Genomic DNA, 18,591 nt, shown 5'->3' with positions numbered 1-18,591 from the left:
CCGATTTGAAATGCCACTAGCGCGCACCACCGCTAACTAGCTAGCCATTTCACATCGGCTACACAAGCATGATGATCACATTGATATAATGATGTTCCTATGATGCTCATTCACTAAGGAATAGTGATCTGAAGTCAACATGACCTTGACCTTTGTGTTAGTAACAAATTGTATTCTGTGCAGTAAAGTTCTATCTATCCATGCTGATCACAAGGATATATGTACAGTTGAAGTTGGAAGCTTACATACACTTAGGTTGGAGTCATTAAAGGCACAGTCAGCTTAGTGTATGGAAACTTCTGACCCACTAGAATTGTGATACAGTGAATTATAAGTGAAATAATCTGTCTGTAAATAATTGTTGGAAAAATTACTTGTGTCATGCACAAAGTAGATGTCCTAACCGACTTGCCAAAACTATAGTTTGTTAATAAGACATTTGTGGAGTGGTTGAAAAACGAGTTGGAAAATTCCAGAAAATGATGTCATGGCTTTAGAACCTTAGACGAATTGACATAATTTGAGTCAATTGGAGGTTTACCTGTGGATGTATTTCAAGGCCTACCTTCAAACTCAGTGCCTCTTTGCTTGACATCATGGGAAAATCAGCCAAGACTTCAGGGAAAAAAATTGTAGACCTCCACAAGTCTGGTTCATCCTTGGGAGCAATTTCCAAATGCTTGAAGGTACCACATTCATCTGTACAAACAATAGTACGCATGTACAGGAAGGAGATGCATTCTGTCTCCTAGACATGAACGTACTTTGTGTGCGAAAAGTGCAAATCAATCCTAAAACAACATCAAAGGACCTTGTGAAGATGCTGGAGAAAAAGAAGTACAAATGTATCTATATCCACAGTAAAACCAGACCTATATCGACATAACCTGAGAGGCCGCTCAGCAAGGAAGAAATGTCTTCTGGTCTGATGAAACAAAAATAGAACTGTTTGGCCATAATGACCATCGTTATGTTTGGAAGAAAAAGTGGGAGGCTTGCAAGCCGAAGAACACCATCTCAACCGTGAAGCACGGGGGTGGCAGCATCATGTTGTGGGTGTGCTTTGCTGCAGGAGGGTCTGGTGCACTTCACAAAATAGATGGCATCATGAGGTAGGAAAATTATGTGGATATATTGAAGCAACATCTCAAGGCCTCAGTTAAAACTTCTTCGCAAATGGGTCTTCCAAATGGACAATGACCCCAAGCATACTTCCAAAGTAATGGCATAATGGCTTAAGGACAACAAAGTCAAGGTATTGGAGTGGCCATCACAAAGCCCTGACCTAAATTCTATGGGAAATTTGTCGGCACAACTGAAAAAGCATGTGCGAGCAAGGAGGCCTACAAACCTGACTCAGTTACACCAGCTCTGTCAGGAAGAATGGGCCAAAATTCACCCAACTTATTGTGGGAAGCTTGTGGAAGGCTACCCAAAACGTTTGACCAGAGTTAAACAATTTAAAGGCAATGCTTAAGTTAACAACTAGGGTGGCATACCTCGACTAGAGGTGTGAAGATATGGAAAGTAGAATGCGAAAGAACAACATTCGTCTTCTGGGAATACTGGAGGGAGTGGAGGGCCCAAGACCGACTTCAGGAGCTTCTCAGCCTGGAGGAGAAGCCACTGCTAGACCGTGCCCAACGCACCCTGCGTAGCCGACCCCGGAATGAAGAACCCATGAGACCATTTGTCATCAGGGTGCATTTCTTTCACGTCAGCAATGACATACTGAGGAGATCGGGAGAAGCATTACCTTTCCTCTACAAGGGTAAAAGAGTCTCGATATTTGCGGACTACACCACAACCCGGGCGTGAAGTTCGGCCTCATCTACCCTGCGGTTCTGAGACTGACTTTACCGGACGGCTCCACGCACAGATTCGAGGACCCGGCTCTAGCGGCCGATTTCATCAACAAGAACATGAAAGCGGCTGTTGTACTGCACGGTGTGGAACAAATGGTTGGTTAGTTGGTCTTGTTAGCAGAATAGTTGGCAGACTGGTTGGCTAACGATGCCAAATTTGCTGGGTTCATTGAAACTTGAATGTCGTTCTTTTTGAAAATTTAATTTCCAACCCATGTTGGTGAATATACAGTTGACTCCCCACTATAATGTGATACAATGCAGATATGCATAAATATATTCTTTATTCCACTCACATAGTTGCTTTTTATTTGTATCATTACTATTTTATTTTGATCTAAGGCTTCTCTAATGCCAATATCTGTCTGTTTTCATGGTTCAGTTGCAGTTTTACCACTTTTACTGCTCTTAAACCTCTCTTAACCGAGGTTAGTTTTCCTTAGACTCTACTGGGGACCAATCTATGCATGTATGGTTTACTCTGGTTAAATGGTCACAAATCTCAGGTAGCAAGCACCAAGTAAGAGTTATCATGCTTTGTTCTAACTTTTTTTTGTATTTAGGATTTTGCTTGCATCTCAGTTGGGGAGATGCTTTGGTAAGGGAGGTTGTGAGGGAAGAGGTTTTTCCCTCTTTATTTAAATTATAGTTTCGATATGTTTTTTTGGCACTTTGTCGCTTATCTTTGTTTTTTACATTTGTGCTATTAGGGTCAACTAAGATGTTTAGTTTACATTGTACCTTGTCCTTTACATGTTCTCTCTCTCATAAGACATGACTCAGCCTAGTGTAGCCCATCCAACTGGACGGAATGATTCTAATGTTCTTACTTGGAACTGCAAGGGCATCAATTACCCAGTTAAACATAGTCAGGTGCTAGTCCACCTTCATCAATTGAAGGCTCACATCATCTTTCTCCAAGAAACTCATCTGATGGTAACATAACACTCAAGTCTTAGGTGCAGATGGGTGGGTCAGGTATTCCATTCCTCATTTTAGAGTAAGGCAAGAGGGGTGGGTGGCTATTTTACTTCACAGATCGGTACCTTTTACATGTTCTAATGTGAGCGAAGATCCCCGTGGTAGATACATAATTGTCAGTGGTAGGCTGCTCAATACGAATAAACTTCTTGTTCATACTTATGCTCCTAATTGGGACAATGGTGATTTTTTTTCAAATCGGTTTTCTCTAAACTCCCCGATATGTCCTCCCATATGTTGATCTTAGGTGGTGACTTTAACTGTTGGTTAGACCCACATTTAGATCCTCCACTAAACCTACTACCTTGTTAACCTCAGCTAGAGTTGTCCGAACCTTTATGTCTGAATTCACAGTTTCAGACCCAGTAGAGGGCGCCGGAGAAGATTGCAGACGTTTTACGTGGTTTGTGACTTTAAAATATGTAAATAAGCATTTCCCAAGAGATGATGGCTTTCACTTCAGCAGTGATAAATTCATGAACTTCTTCTTCGAAAAGATCATGATCATTAGAAAGCAAATTACGGACTCCTCTTTAAATCTGCGTATTCCTCCAAAGCTCAGTTGTCATGAATCTGCACAACACTGCCAGGATCTAGAATCAAGAGAGACACTCAAGTTTTTAATACTATATCCCTTGACACATTGATGAAAATTGTCAAGGCCTCTTAACCTTCAAGCTGCATACTGGACTCTATTCCAACTAAACTACTGAAAGAGCTGCTTCCTGTGCTTGAACCTCCTATGTTGAACATAATATACGGCTCCCTATCCACCGGATGTGTACCAAACTCACTAAAAGTGGCAGTAATAAAGACTCTCTTGAAAAAGCCAAACCTTGACCCAGAAAAAAAAAAAAAAAGCAGATACCGATTCAATTGGCCGATTATTATATATATACAGTGCCTTGCGAAAGTATTCGGCCCCCTTGAACTTTGCGACCTTTTGCCACATTTCAGGCTTCAAACATAAAGATATAAAACTGTATTTTTTTGTGAAGAATCAACAACAAGTGGGACACAATCATGAAGTGGAACGACATTTATTGGATGTTTCAAACTTTTTTAACAAATCAAAAACTGAAAAATTGGGCGTGCAAAATTATTCAGCCCCCTTAAGTTAATACTTTGTAGCGCCACCTTTTGCTGCGATTACAGCTGTAAGTCGCTTGGGGTATGTCTCTATCAGTTTTGCACATCGAGAGACTGAAATTTTTTCCCATTCCTCCTTGCAAAACAGCTCGAGCTCAGTGAGGTTGGATGGAGAGCATTTGTGAACAGCAGTTTTCAGTTCTTTCCACAGATTCTCGATTGGATTCAGGTCTGGACTTTGACTTGGCCATTCTAACACCTGGATATGTTTATTTTTGAACCATTCCATTGTAGATTTTGCTTTATGTTTTGGATCATTGTCTTGTTGGAAGACAAATCTCCGTCCCAGTCTCAGGTCTTTTGCAGACTCCATCAGGTTTTCTTCCAGAATGGTCCTGTATTTGGCTCCATCCATCTTCCCATCAATTTTAACCATCTTCCCTGTCCCTGCTGAAGAAAAGCAGGCCCAAATCATGATGCTGCCACCACCATGTTTGACAGTGGGGATGGTGTGTTCAGCTGTGTTGGTTTTACGCCAAACATAACGTTTTGCATTGTTGCCAAAAAGTTCAATTTTGGTTTCATCTGACCAGAGAACCTTCCACATGTTTGGTGTGTCTCCCAGGTGGCTTGTGGCAAACTTTAAACGACACTTTTTATGGATATCTTTAAGAAATGGCTTTCTTCTTGCCACTCTTCCATAAAGGCCAGATTTGTGCAATATACGACTGATTGTTGTCCTATGGACAGAGTCTCCCACCTCAGCTGTAGATCTCTGCAGTTCATCCAGAGTGATCATGGGCCTCTTGGCTGCATCTCTGATCAGTCTTCTCCTTGTATGAGCTGAAAGTTTAGAGGGACGGCCAGGTCTTGGTAGATTTGCAGTGGTCTGATACTCCTTCCATTTCAATATTATCGCTTGCACAGTGCTCCTTGGGATGTTTAAAGCTTGGGAAATATTTTTGTATCCAAATCCGGCTTTAAACTTCTTCACAACAGTATCTCGGACCTGCCTGGTGTGTTCCTTGTTCTTCATGATGCTCTCTGCGCTTTTAACGGACCTCTGAGACTATCACAGTGCAGGTGCATTTATACGGAGACTTGATTACACACAGGTGGATTGTATTTATCATCATTAGTCATTTAGGTCAACATTGGATCATTCAGAGATCCTCACTGAACTTCTGGAGAGAGTTTGCTGCACTGAAAGTAAAGGGGCTGAATAATTTTGCACGCCCAATTTTTCCGTTTTTGATTTGTTAAAAAAGTTTGAAATATCCAATAAATGTCGTTCCACTTCATGATTGTGTCCCACTTGTTGTTGATTCTTCAGAAAAAAATACAGTTTTATATCTTTATGTTTGAAGCCTGAAATGTGGCAAACGGTCGCAAAGTTCAAGGGGGCCGAATACTTTAGCAAGGCACTATATATATATATATATATATATTTATTTTTGTAATAATGACAATTACAACAATACTGAATGAACAATGAACACTTTTTTAAAAACTTAATATAATACATCAATAAAATCAATTTAGTCTCAAATAAATATTTAAACATGTTCAATTTGGTTTAAATAATGCAAAAACAAAGTGTTGGAGAAGAAAGTAAGAAAGCTAACGTTTAAGTTCCTTGCTCAGAACATGAGAACATATGAAAGCTGGTGGTTCCTTTTAACATGAGTCTTCAATATTCCCAGGTAAGACATTTTAGGTTGTAGTTATTAAAGGACTATTTCTCTCTATAACATTTGTATTTGTGAGAATACCTAGTTTACTGACATTTAACAAATGTGGGAGTAATGATTAATAAATGGTGATAAAACTATAAATGCCTTACAAATGCTTTATTCCTGAATGTTATTATAAAGTATTACTGAATTAGGTCATAAATATTAATGCCCCAAAAGTGTGATTCACACAATCACACTGTTTACTGTTACAGTTCAGTAGTTAGACTTGCATTATAGATGGTCCTTGTGCCCAGGGTCTGGGGGCTACCGCTGAAGCTGTTAAGGAGTGCTAACTTGACTAAATGGCTAATCATGATTTATTCCAATTGAGTTGTCATTTTTTTGTGAAAGGTTATTTTATAAGTGCTTTTGAGATGATTGATTCAACTAAATGAAATGGAAATTACATGACTTCGTCTTTTTTTGTTTAAATCAGAGAAAACAACACACCAGAAAAGGAAAACAACATTACGGGGTGATTGGGTCAGAATACAGTGTTGTTGTTCTGATGTCTGACAAATAGTATTTGTACCCATGATGTAACTGAGACAAAGTCTACCTCAACTTGAAGAAGTACTATTCATAATTCAGTTCATAATGGACATTTCTAAACGTCTATGGAATGTTCATATGTAATGCCACTATTCATTTTGACTGCATGTGCTCTAGTGCATACCCCATAAGGCCCTACAAAGGCAAAACACAGTAACAATGTAATTTTTTTTCATGCAAAATCTGACTGTCTAGACAGACACCAATTGCTGATACTCTCCATGATATATTCTGATCAACTGGCTTGTTCCTGTGTCAGGAAACTAAATACCACATTAATCAGATAATATAACTGGCCAATACAACAGATTCAATTCGTAGGGCTGCATACATTTATGCCATTTCATCAACTTCCCTACTGTCAACTTCCCTACTGTCAACTTTCCTACTGTCAACTTTCCTACACACTGGCCAGCTGACATGTGGTGTGCTGTCATGTCTCCTGAGGTTGTGGATTATGTTCCAAACTAAGCACTGTCATCCCCCAAACCAGTTAGTCTGTACAGTTATCCTACTTCCCATGTGAAAAAAGCCTTTGAGTGACCAAAACATCACCCATATTATATTTTCCCCATTAAAATGCTCAATTGAGAAAATGTACAATTTCTCTCATCAGTAAAGTTGAAGGACATGCTAGGTGGGCACAGAAACATCCAATCCTGTCATACATTACATCATAAATTATTTTTTTTTATCTAACCCGTTTGTTCATTTTGTGTGTGTGTGTGTGTGTGTGTGTGTGTGTGTGTGTGTGTGCAGAGAGACTCCGGGGAGGGGAGTTTCTGTCAGTAACTCAGGGATAAATAGAGAGGCAGAGCTCAGAGTTTGTCAGAAGGCTGACCTGACAGGGTCACACACAGGACCAAGCAGGAGCTGGACCTCAGCATTTGACCCTTTATTACAAATGGAGGAACATGAAGATGTTCAATACTGTTTTCAAGACATAAACTCTTCTTGCAGAAAGGCTTTGCTATCGACATCTATCTACATAACACTGTACATCTTCTTCTCATTGATTTCAGCAGTTACAGTATTTTTGAACCTACTGGTGATCATCTCCATCGCTCACTTCAAGCAGCTCCACACTACAACCAACCTGCTCCTCCTCTCTCTGGCTGTAGCAGATCTCCTGGTGGGACTGATTGTGATACCAGTAACGACTGTAGCAATAATGGAATCATGCTGGGGTTTTGGGCAATATTTCTGCGTGTTTCATATATATATGGCTTGTTTATGTACCTCTTTATCTCTGGGCAGTTTGGTCTTGATATCTATTGACCGCTATGTTGCTGTGTGTGATCCCTTATTGTACCACTCTAAAATAACAATAACAAGAATGATATGTTGTATATCCATTAGCTGGTGGTGTTGTACCATATACAATGCTGCTATTATAACAGACATTGTAAATGTACAGGTACCCAGTAGGTGTTTGAATGAATGTTTTATTGTTGAAGGGTTTATGTGGGGTAAAATAATGGACATTGTAATTACAATGGTTGTCCCGTGCTCTATTATTATAACACTTTATATGAAAATCTTTGTGGTGGCCAGATCACAGGCCAGAAAGGTATTTTCAAAAGAGGCTGCCAGAGTGTCTGGTGTTAAAACTGTACAAGCAAATAAGTCTGAGAGAAAAGCAGCAAAAACTCTTTCTATTGTTGTTTTCAACTATTTAATTTGTTGGATTCCATCTCTATTCGGTTTCTTTTTTTTGTCTTTTTTAAGTGACAATTTATCACTTTTCATCCGTTTTCTGCCACTTGTTAATTCCTTAATAAATCCAATAATTTATGCTTTCTTTTATCCTTGGTTCAAAGTGACAGCTAAACATATTTTATCTCTGAAGGTATGGCATTCATAGTACTATGTTTTTATTCCTAAATTTGACAAACGTAGATTTGATATCATTACGTTATACAATTGTTATAATTGCTTCTTTCTTGTAACAATACTGACATTACTTATCTCAGTGTTGTCATCATAAATACATGTGGTGTTGATACAGAATGATTTGTCTGGATTGGATATGAATGACTTGGAGAAGGCATAAGAAGGCATAAGCTTGTTTTATAAAAGACATTGTAGTCATTGTGGATTGTGTACTCCAAATACCTAAGTCTGTGGTTGTTCCATGTTACTTAATGATAAATAGTAAATATTCTAAAACTACATTCTGAGGACGTCATGAGTCATTATGTTTAACATCACCCTCTAGTGGCCCAATTGTGACACAATGCCTTCATCAAGTGTAGTGAAGTTGAAATGAAAGACACTGCATGATATCAGATAACTTCCAGGTCTATCTCAATGGTGTATTGTGTAAGTAGTTTAGGGTCAAATGCAAGAATATGCAATTATGTGTAACACTTTATAATTTTCAGTAATAACAAATGTGTAAATAAACCATTTATTTGTAAGGCATTTACAGTTTGGTCACCATTTGTTAAATGTTAATCAGCTTTGTATTCTCACATTTATAAATAACTACAATATGCAGTAATGATTAAACAACAGTGCAGGAGACCACAGTAGACACTTCAACCTCAACATACTGGGTATAAACACTACCACTACTCTCACTACATCCCTGCTGCCAGGTCAAGGGTCACGCCAGAACAGCTCTCTCAGAAGCTGTTTAGTGTGAATGAATATAGTGATTGGGTAACACACTAAATAATTAATAATGGATTAGTAAATACTTTACTCATAATTTATTTATCATTACTCCCACATTTTTTTTAGCAAGCTAGTTATTCACATTTATTTAACCTTTTATGGTCTAATTATTTAAAATAATTAATAAGTTGTGTAGTATATGTCCTTATAAACCATTAACTGATCATTAGTAAAGTCATTTTGCAGTCTCTAATCTAAAGTGAGGACTATTCAGACTTTCTTAATACTTTATAAATGTTTGAACAGTGACCAGTTTAATTTATCACAATAAGATGGATATGCCATTGGTAGACATCCCAGCAGGACATGGTGCTCCTTAAGTTCTCAAAATGACCTGGAACATATCAATGGTTAAACAATAAGCACACAACACAGAGGATGTTAAAGGAAATATATTGCATTTTTTATTCCAAAACAGTCACATTGTTGTGGTAGTGTGCCGATGTAGTAAAGTGTTTTGTCTGAAAATACTAGCATTCGTGTTTGTTGGCAGTGACTTTCAAAACCAAAGTGTGGATTACAGTCACTCATTAGAGAAGTTCATAGACTGCTTACAGGGTAAGGGAACCGATATCTAAATACATCATTTAACTGAACATTACGTTTAAGGGGTTACTACCTTTAACACACTACAAGTGAAGTTGTCCAAATGCTTATGACTTCTTCAAATGGGGGGAATAGATACAGAATGTGTTTTCATTTCTAAACGGTAAAACAGATATGTAGGAAAATACCCTCGAATAAAATACCCTCGTTTTATAATGTCGCCTCATATGCAACAATTGATCTCAAATCCAAAATGCTGGAGTAAAGAGACAAGTTTAAAAACAGTTTTACTGCAGAGTTTTACACCCACTGGGCACATATTGGTTGAATCAACGTAGTTTTTTTTTTTTTTTTTAACCAACATGGAGTAGACATTGTGCCCAGTGGGCAGAGATTGTTTTCAGTATGTGAAGTGGCCATAGGATGACAGTATAACTCACCATTTGTGACTGAGAAGGATAACTAGACTCTTTCTATATGAAAAATAAGTATGTCTGCTCTATAAAGTCAATTTCTATCTGAACTTTATGTGTTAGCAGAAACGTGTGTCTGATGGCGTGGTTGGTGCCGTTCAGTCTCTCGCTCAGCGGCAATGGGCACTCTCTGTGGAGGAAGTAGGCCAGGTTGCCTTGCGGAGGTAATATTCAAATGAGTCTAATTTTCATCTCTATGTATAGTCCACCTCCCGATTGATTGTGCCGTGGTTGCTGCTTCAAGTTTCAGCAACACAAAGCTGTCATGGATGTTTCTTGAATCTGGCTTAATGTGAAGTCAATAACTTAAAAAAAAAAAGCCTCGTCATGTGCAATGAAACATGTTGTTTTGTGGCCTTCAGAGAGGCAAATATCAAAGGTTAGAGTGTGATTAAAATGAGCCCAGAGCAGACAGTGGCAACCCATGTGGTTACTGTGGAGTAGGCTAGTGTATATAAAGAAAGTAGCCTTCCTAAACACCCCCCCCCCCCAGTCATTTTCGAACTGTCAATTGAAGTTCTTATTTCATGTGTACTAGACTAAATTTGTATCTAAAACTTTTGGCAGAAATTCCTCTAACTTTGATGAGATAATTATCAAGTTAATACAACATCATGATCACATTAATACAAGATAATTGTCACTTTAATATGTGATACTGAAATGATCTCATATTAACTTCTTAAATGTTAATTCACCAATTTAGGGGACTTTCATTTTCATTTAGATTCTGTGTTTAATAGCCATATGTACACGTGTGATTGCAGAGTACAGTGAAAATCTCAGGCTCTGAGCTTGAACATGCAGGACTAAGTGAAATAAAATAATGAAAATGGTTATAAAAATAAAACATTTGAAATAGCATTATAAATACTTGTCCATTGGGTTGGAGGCAGAGTAAAAACTGCTAATGTTGTAGGGGGGAAGGACCATAGGGGGAGCAGCATGACCATTGAATGGATGTGGGGATCAAGTTAAGACAGACCTAATTTGTAAAGTATCCTGAGGTTGAAGAGTTGCTGTTGTGCTTTATTCCTCACGGTGTCTGTGTGGTTCTGGGTCAGTTTGACCCAGCAAGTTGACCTTGACCGTGGTCCATGTAATTATTGAATGCTTTGTCCTTGAAACAAGCTGCTTCGTGCACCAGAATGGTGAAACCATGCTGATCACATTGATATCATGATGTCCCTATGATGCTCAGGCACTGAGGAACAGTGATCTGAAGTCAATTTGACCTTGACCTTTGTGTTAGTAACAAATTGTATTCTGTGCAGTAAAGGTCTATCCATGCTGATCACAAGGATATAGGTACAGTTGAAGTCGGAAGTTTACATACAGTTAGGTTGGAGTCATTAAAACTAGTTTTTCAAACACTCCACAAATGTCTTATTCACAAACTATAGTTTTGGCAAGTCGGTTAGGACATCTACTTTGTGCATGACACAAGTAATTTTCCCAACAATTATTTACAGAAAGATTATTTCACTTATAATTCACTGTATCACAATTCTAGTGGGTCAGAAGTTTACATACATTAAGTTGACTATGCCTTTAAACAGCTTGGAAACATCCAGAAAATGATATCATGGCTTTAGAAGCTTCTGATAGACTAATTGACATCATTTGAGTCAATTGGAGGTGTACCTGTGGATGTATTTCAAGGCCTACCTTCAAACTCAGTGCCTCTTTGCTTGACATCATGGAAAATCAAAAGAAATCAGGCAGGACTTCAGGAAAAAAATCGTAGACCTCCACAAGTCTGGTTCATCCTTGGGAGCAATTTCCAAATGCTTGAAGGTACCACGTTCATCTGTACAAACAATAGTACGCAAGTACAGGAATGAGATGCGTTCTGTCTCCTAGAGATGAACGTACTTTGGTGCGAAAAGTGCAATCAATCCTAAAACAACAGCAAAGGACCTTGTGAAGATGCTGAAGAAAAAAAAAAGTACAAAAGTATCTATATCCACAGTAAAACCAGACCTATATCGACATAACCTGAGATGAACGTACTTTGGTGCGAAAAGTGCAAATCAATCCTTGAACAACAGCAAAGGACCTTGTGAAGATGCTGAAGAAAACAGGTACAAAAGTATCTATATCCACACTAAAAACCAGTCCTATATCGACATAACCTGAGAGGCCGCTCAGCAAGGAAGAAGCCACTGCTCCAAAACCGCCATAAAACAGCCAGACTACGGTTTGCAACTGCACATGGGGACAAAAATCCTACTTTTTGGAGAAATGTCCTCTGGTCTGATGAAACAAATAAAGAACTGTTGGGCCATAATGACCATCGTTATGTTTGGAGGAAAAGGGGGATGCTTGCAAGCCAAAGAACACCATCTCAACCGTGAAGCACGGGGGTGGCAGCATCATCTAGTGGGGGTGCTTTGCTGCAGGAGGGTCTGGTGCACTTCACAAAATAGATGGCATCGTGGGAAAGGAAAATTATGTGGATATATTGAAGCAACATCTCAAGACATCAGTCAGGAAGTAAAAACTTGGTCGCAAATGGGTCTTCCAAATGGACAATGACATCAAGCATACTTCCAAAGTAATGGCAAAATGGCTTAAGGACAAGAAAGTCAAGGTATTGGAGTGGCCATCACAGAGCCCTGACCTAAATTCTATGGAAAAGTTGTTGGCACATCTGAAAAAGCGTGTGCGAGCAAGGAGGCCTACAAACCTGACTCAGTTACACCAGCTCTGTCAGGAGGAATGGGCCAAAATTCACCCAACTTATTGTGGAGAAGCTTGTGGAAGGCTACCACGTTTGACCCAAGTTAACTCTTGTAACTACCCATCCCGGATCCAGGAGCGTAATCATCAACTGACACTAATTAGCATAACGCAACGGACATAAATATTACTAGAAAATAGTCATTATTCAAAATCACAAGTGAAATATATTGAAACACAGCTTAGCCTTTTGTTAATCACCCTGTCATCTCAGATTTTGCAAATATGCTTTACAGCCAAAGCAAGACAAGCATTTGTGTAAGTTTATCGATGGCCTAGCATAGCATTATGCCTAGCTAGCAGCAGGCAACCTGGTCACGAAAATCAGAAAAGCAATCAAATGAAATCGTTTACCTTTGATGAGCTTCGGATGTTTTCACTCAGAAGACTCCCAGTTAGATAGCAAATGTTCCTTTTTTCCAAAAATATTATTTTTGTAGCCGAAATAACTCCGTTAGTTCTTCACGTTTGGCTGAGAATTCGACCGGAAATTGCGGTCACGACAACGCTAAAAAATATTCAAAATTAGCTCCATAATATCGACAGAAACATGGCAAACGTTGTTTATAATCAATCCTCAAGGTGTTTTTCAAATATCTATTCAGTAATATATCAACCGGGACAGATGGCTTCTTAGTAGGAAAGAGAGAAACAATGGCCGCATTTGTCCTTTACGCACAAAACACTCTGAGAGGCTTCAGCTGACCACTGATGCAATGTTGACGTTCAGGCTCATTTTTCAAAATAAAAGCCTGAAACTATGTATTGTGACACTAGACACATTAGGGAAGCCATAGAAAAAGGAATCTGGTTGATATCTCATTCACTGCTCAATAGGGACGCATAGGAACTCAGAGGTTTCTAAATAAGAGTCACTTCCTGGTTTGATATTTCTCAGGGTTTTGCCTGCAATATCAGTTCTGTTATACTCACAGACAATATTTTGACAGTTTTGGAAACTTTAGAGTGTTTTCTATCCTAATCTGTCAATTATATGCATATTCTAGCATCTGGTCCTGAGAAATAGGCCGTTTACTTTGGGAACGTTATTTTTCCAAACATAAAAATAGTGCCCCCTAGCTTCAAGAGTATAATTATTAATGCAGGTAAACTTAAATCCGTTTGACCAAATTTCTATCAGCATGTTGGGGATAGACGTCACGCTAGCGGAACAACTTCCATTTAAACTGGAGGGCGCGTAACTCAAATAAATTCAAATAATTATTATAGATTTTAAACATTTAGGTACACATAAGAGTCTTATATCGGCTGAAAGCTTAAATTATAGTTAATCTAACTGCACTGTCCAATTTACAGTGGCTATTACAGCGAAAACATTCCATGTGATTATTTGAGGCACAGGTTTCATACATTCACATATTAAAGATGAAATATTCACTTACTTTTTGAAAATCTTCCTCTGATTTGTCATCCAATGGGTCCCAGAGATAACATGTAGTGTCGTTTTGTTTAATAAAATCCTTCTTTATATCCCAAAAAGTCTGTTTAGTTGGCGCCATCGATTTGAGTAATCCATTCGTTCAACTTGCAGAGAAAGGAATCTGAAAACCTTCCCCTAAACTTTGTTTCAACAGGTCAAAATTCATTTGTATTTTCTCCTCAGACACGCTAAAATGTAATCAAATTATAATATATATTTCAGAAAGAAGTATGTTCAATAGGAAATAGGATTTTAGCAGGTGCCCAACTTCATCATTACGCTCGGTGACACAGATTTTGCAGACTGTGACCTCATACAAAAACTCTTATTTGTTTTTGAAGTTACAATCCTACAATGTGATTTTCTGGATTTTATTTTTCTCATTGTGTGGGAGAACTTGCACAATTGGTGGCTGACTAAATACTTTTTTGCCCCACTGTATATACACTGTACTCGATACCATCTACTGCATCTTGCCTATGCCGTTATGTACCATCACTCGTTCATATCTTTATGTACATATTCTTTATCCCTTTACACTTGTGTGTATAAGGTAGTAGTTTTGGAATTGTTAGGTTAGATTACTCGTTGGTTATTACTGCATTGTCGGAACTAGAAGCACAAGCATTTCGCTACACTCGCATTAACATCTGCTAACCGTGTGTATGTGACAAATATTATTTTTTTTTATTGATTTGATTACTGTACCATTTGGTTTTTGAAAACAACTGCATCTGAAGTTCATTCACTCCCATTTGTTTTTGGGCAAAAATTAACCAATGAAAAAGGAATGAGGCAGGCTAAGTCGGAGAGCATTTGGTTTGTTTATTGCAGCTAAAGGCCTATATTGACTCTGACATTTCAAGTACTGTCAATTGAAGTCTAGGTCCTACTTCTAGAGTGTGAACCTAATAAGTCTTGTTTTGTCTGTCCCCTGCAGGTAGACAGGTTATAGCAGCAGCTGCCACGGATGCGTGGAGAAACATCTGTTCCTCAACATGTCTGTCTTCCGCACACCAAGGTTCCTCCTGGTGCCACAGGCCCTCAGTGTGTCACTGTACAAGGGAGAGGATCAAGCTACAAGGCCAAATGCAGGCTAGTGCTGTCCCAGTTGGTTAAGCTAGAACCAGAGCCCAGATACCTCACAGCGCAGGCAGAGAACTGGCATAAACCGGGTCATAACTATGGACTGGTGCTGGAGCTGCAGCCACATCCAGGCCACGCACTGACCACAGACACCTTCATATCCCACCACCCGGGGGAAGGCTGTCCCGTTCCAGTTGAGGGTTACCTGCCCACTGTCATTATTGTATATAATTATCCAGCAATCCTGTTCAGCTCAGCTGCTGGTAATCATGAGGGAGCAGTTGGCAAAATGGAAGAGCTTCACTGGTCGCTGTATCCCTAATTATAAATAAACTATTTACTAATCCATTACAAATTCTTTAGTGTGATACCCACTCTCTATATTCACAGCATCTGAGAGAGCTGCTCTTAAGTGATCCCTGACCTGTCAGCAGTGATGTAGTGTTGAAGTGTCTTGCACTGTAGTTTTAAATAATTAACGCATATAATGTAGTAGTTATTTATAAATGTGAGAATATCTGAGTAAAATTTTGCAAATGTGGAATTAATAATAAATGGTTAACACTGTAAATGCCTTAGAAATGGTTTATAACTGAACATTATAAAGTGTTACCAATAATTGCATATTCTTACATTTTACCATCAACTACTTACACAATTTAGTTAGACCTGGATGTTATCTGATATCTTGCAGTATTGTACATTTCAGCTTTACAGCGCTCGTTGCAGGCGTTGTGTCCAAATTACACCACTAGAGGGTGATGTTAGACAATACATAGAATGACTCATGACATTCTTGAAATGAACTTTTAGAATACTTACATACTATTTATAATTTTGGTGTTTATTAGGATCCCCATTATCCACTGCAAAAACATCAGCTAATCTTCCTGTGGCCCACATCAAATACCATGGGACATCAACAGGCTTTGATATTTGGAAAATACAACCCTAAAATTACTACAATGTATTTTATATAACAAGCTTATACCTTCTCCAAGTCATTCCAATCCAATCCAGACAAAACATTCTACACCACATGTATTTATGATGACAACACTGAGATAAGTAGTGTCAGTGTATTGTTACATGAAAGACGAAATTACAACAATTCTATAACATAACTATATCAAACCTACGTTCGTCAAATTTAGGAATAAAAACATAGTACTATGAACGCCTTAACTTGAGAGATAAAATAAGTTTAGCTGTCACTCTGAACCAAGGATAAAAGAAAGCATAAATTATTGGATTAATTAAGGAATTAACAAGTGGCACAAAACGGATGAAAAGTGATAAATTATCACTTAAAAATGACAAAAAAAAGAAAACAAATAGAGATGGAATCCAACAAACGAAATAGTTGACAACAACAATAGAAAGAGTTTTTGCTGCTTTTCTCTCAGACTTATTTGTCTGTACAGTTTTAACACCAGACACTCTGGCAGCCTCTTTTGAAAACACCTTTCTGGCCTGTGATCTGGCCACCACAAAGATTTTCATATAAAGTGTTATAATAATAGAGCACGGGACAACCATTGTAATAACAATGTCCATTATTTTACCCCACATAAACCCTTCAACAATAAAACATTCATTCAAACACCTACTGGGTACCTGTACATTTACAAAGCTATTTACAATAGCAGCACGGTATATGATACAACAACACCAGGTAATGGATATACAACACGTCATTCTTGTTATTGTTGTTTTAGAGTGGTACATTAAGGGATCACACACAGCAACATAGCGGTCAATAGAAATCAAGACCAAATTGCCCAGAGATAAAGAAGCACATAAAAAAGCCATATATAAATGAAACACACAGAAATATTCCCCAAAGCCCCAGCATGATTCCATTATTGCTACAGTCGTTACTGGTATCACAATCAGTCCCACCAGGAGATCTGCTACAGCCAGAGAGAGGATGAGCAGGTTGGTTGTAGTGTGGAGCTGCTTGAAGTGAGAGATGGAGATGATCACCAGTAGGTTCAAAAATACTGTAACTGCTGAAATCAATGAGAAGAAGATGTACAGTGTTATGTAGATAGATGTCGATAGCAAAGCCTTTCTGCAAGAAGAGTTTCTGTCTTGAAAACAATATTGAACATCTTCATGTTTTTCCATTTGTAATAAAGGGTAGAAATGCTGAGGTCCTGCTCCTGCTTGGTCCTGTGTGTGACCCTGTCAGGTCAGCCTTCTGACAAACTCTGAGCTCTGCCTCTCTATTTATCCCTGAGTTACTGACAGAAACTCCCCTCCCCAGCGTCTCTCTACACACACACACACACACACACACACACACACACACACACACACACACACACACACACACACAAATTAACTAATGTTTAGATAAACAAATAATTTATGATGTAATATATGAGAGGATTGGATGTTTCTGTGCCCACTTAGCCTGTCCTTTCAACCTTATTGATAGTTAGAAATTAGAATAAAGATACATTTTCTCAACTGAGCATTTTAATATGGAAAATATAGTATAGGTGATGTTTTGGTTACTCAAAGGCTATTTCACATGGGAAGTAGGGTGACTGTGCTGACTAACTGGTTTGGGGGATGTCAGTGCTCAGTTTGGACAATATTCCACAACCTCAGGAGAGATGACGGCACACCACATGTCAGCTGGTCAGTGTTTAGGAAAGTTGACAGTAGGAAAGTTGATGAATGGCATAATTTGATGCTGCCCTACAAAGACAAAACGCAGTAACTACGAATTCAGGTATATTATCTGATTAATGTGGTATTTAGTTTCCTGACACAAGAACAAGCCAGTTGATCAGAATATATCATGGAGTATCAGCAATTGGTGTCTGTCTAGACAGAAAAAGACTTTGAAGTCAGATTTTGCAGTAAAATAAATGATGTAGTAACTGTGTTTTGCCTTTGTAGGGCAGTATGGGGTATGCACTAGAGCACATGCAGTCAAAATGAATAGTGGCATTCTATATGAACATTCCATAGACGTTTAGAAATGTCCATCTGAACGAAATTATGAATAGTACTTCTTCAAGTTGAGGTAGACTCTGCCTCAGTTACATCACGGGGACAAATATTATTTGTCAGACATCAGAACAACAACACTGTCTGACCCAATCACCCCGTAATGTTGTTTTCCTTTTCTGGTGTGTTGTTTTCTCTGATTTAAACAAAATAATAAATGTAATTTCCATTTAATTTAGTTGAATAAATCATCTCAAAATCACTTATAAAATAACCTTTCAGAAAAAAATGACAAATCTTTTGGAATAATTCAATATTAGCCATTTAATCAAGTTAGCCCTCCGGGGCGGCAGGGTAGCCTATTGAGTAGAGCGTTAGACTAGTTGGACTAGTAACTGAAGTCAAATCCCCGAGCTGACAAGGTACAAATCTGTTGT

The 18,591-nt window shown here is 38.4% G+C and overlaps 2 protein-coding genes and 1 long non-coding RNA gene across 3 annotated transcripts in view; 2 read left to right on the top strand and 1 right to left on the bottom strand.

Moving 5' to 3' along the window:
- LOC118936581 (uncharacterized) overlaps positions 1–15,756 on the top strand; it is a 37,727-nt gene extending 21,971 nt beyond the window's left edge. Inside the window, exon 5 of the long non-coding RNA XR_016490680.1 lies at positions 15,045–15,756. This is a non-coding gene — a long non-coding RNA (uncharacterized LOC118936581). The remainder of the gene's footprint in view (positions 1–15,044) is intronic.
- Positions 6,884–8,201, top strand: LOC118943594 (trace amine-associated receptor 13c). The gene has a single exon (XM_090216276.1). It carries the CDS (start codon positions 7,128–7,130, stop codon positions 8,085–8,087), a length of 960 nt encoding a protein of 319 aa, XP_090072402.1. The 5' UTR covers positions 6,884–7,127; the 3' UTR covers positions 8,088–8,201.
- Positions 15,757–16,021: 265 nt separating the features above from the next.
- On the bottom strand, positions 16,022–17,393 carry LOC149972889 (trace amine-associated receptor 13c-like). The gene has a single exon (XM_090216275.1). The coding sequence runs from the start codon at positions 17,318–17,320 to the stop codon at positions 16,361–16,363; it is 960 nt and encodes a 319-aa protein (XP_090072401.1). The 5' UTR covers positions 17,321–17,393; the 3' UTR covers positions 16,022–16,360.
- Between the last annotated feature and the right edge of the window lie 1,198 nt (positions 17,394–18,591).

Source organism: Oncorhynchus mykiss, chromosome 22 (assembly GCF_057628025.1).
Source record: "Oncorhynchus mykiss isolate SJ-2025 chromosome 22, ASM5762802v1, whole genome shotgun sequence".
Classification (NCBI taxonomy): Eukaryota; Metazoa; Chordata; class Actinopteri; order Salmoniformes; family Salmonidae; genus Oncorhynchus; species Oncorhynchus mykiss.
This window is presented reverse-complemented; position numbering and strand designations above follow the sequence as displayed.

Excerpts from the sequence above, each read along its gene's own strand:
- LOC118943594 (XM_090216276.1), top strand. The coding sequence starts at position 7,128 with ATGGAGGAACATGAAGATGTTCAATACTGTTTTCAAGACATAAACTCT.
- LOC149972889 (XM_090216275.1), bottom strand. The coding sequence starts at position 17,320 with ATGGAAAAACATGAAGATGTTCAATATTGTTTTCAAGACAGAAACTCT.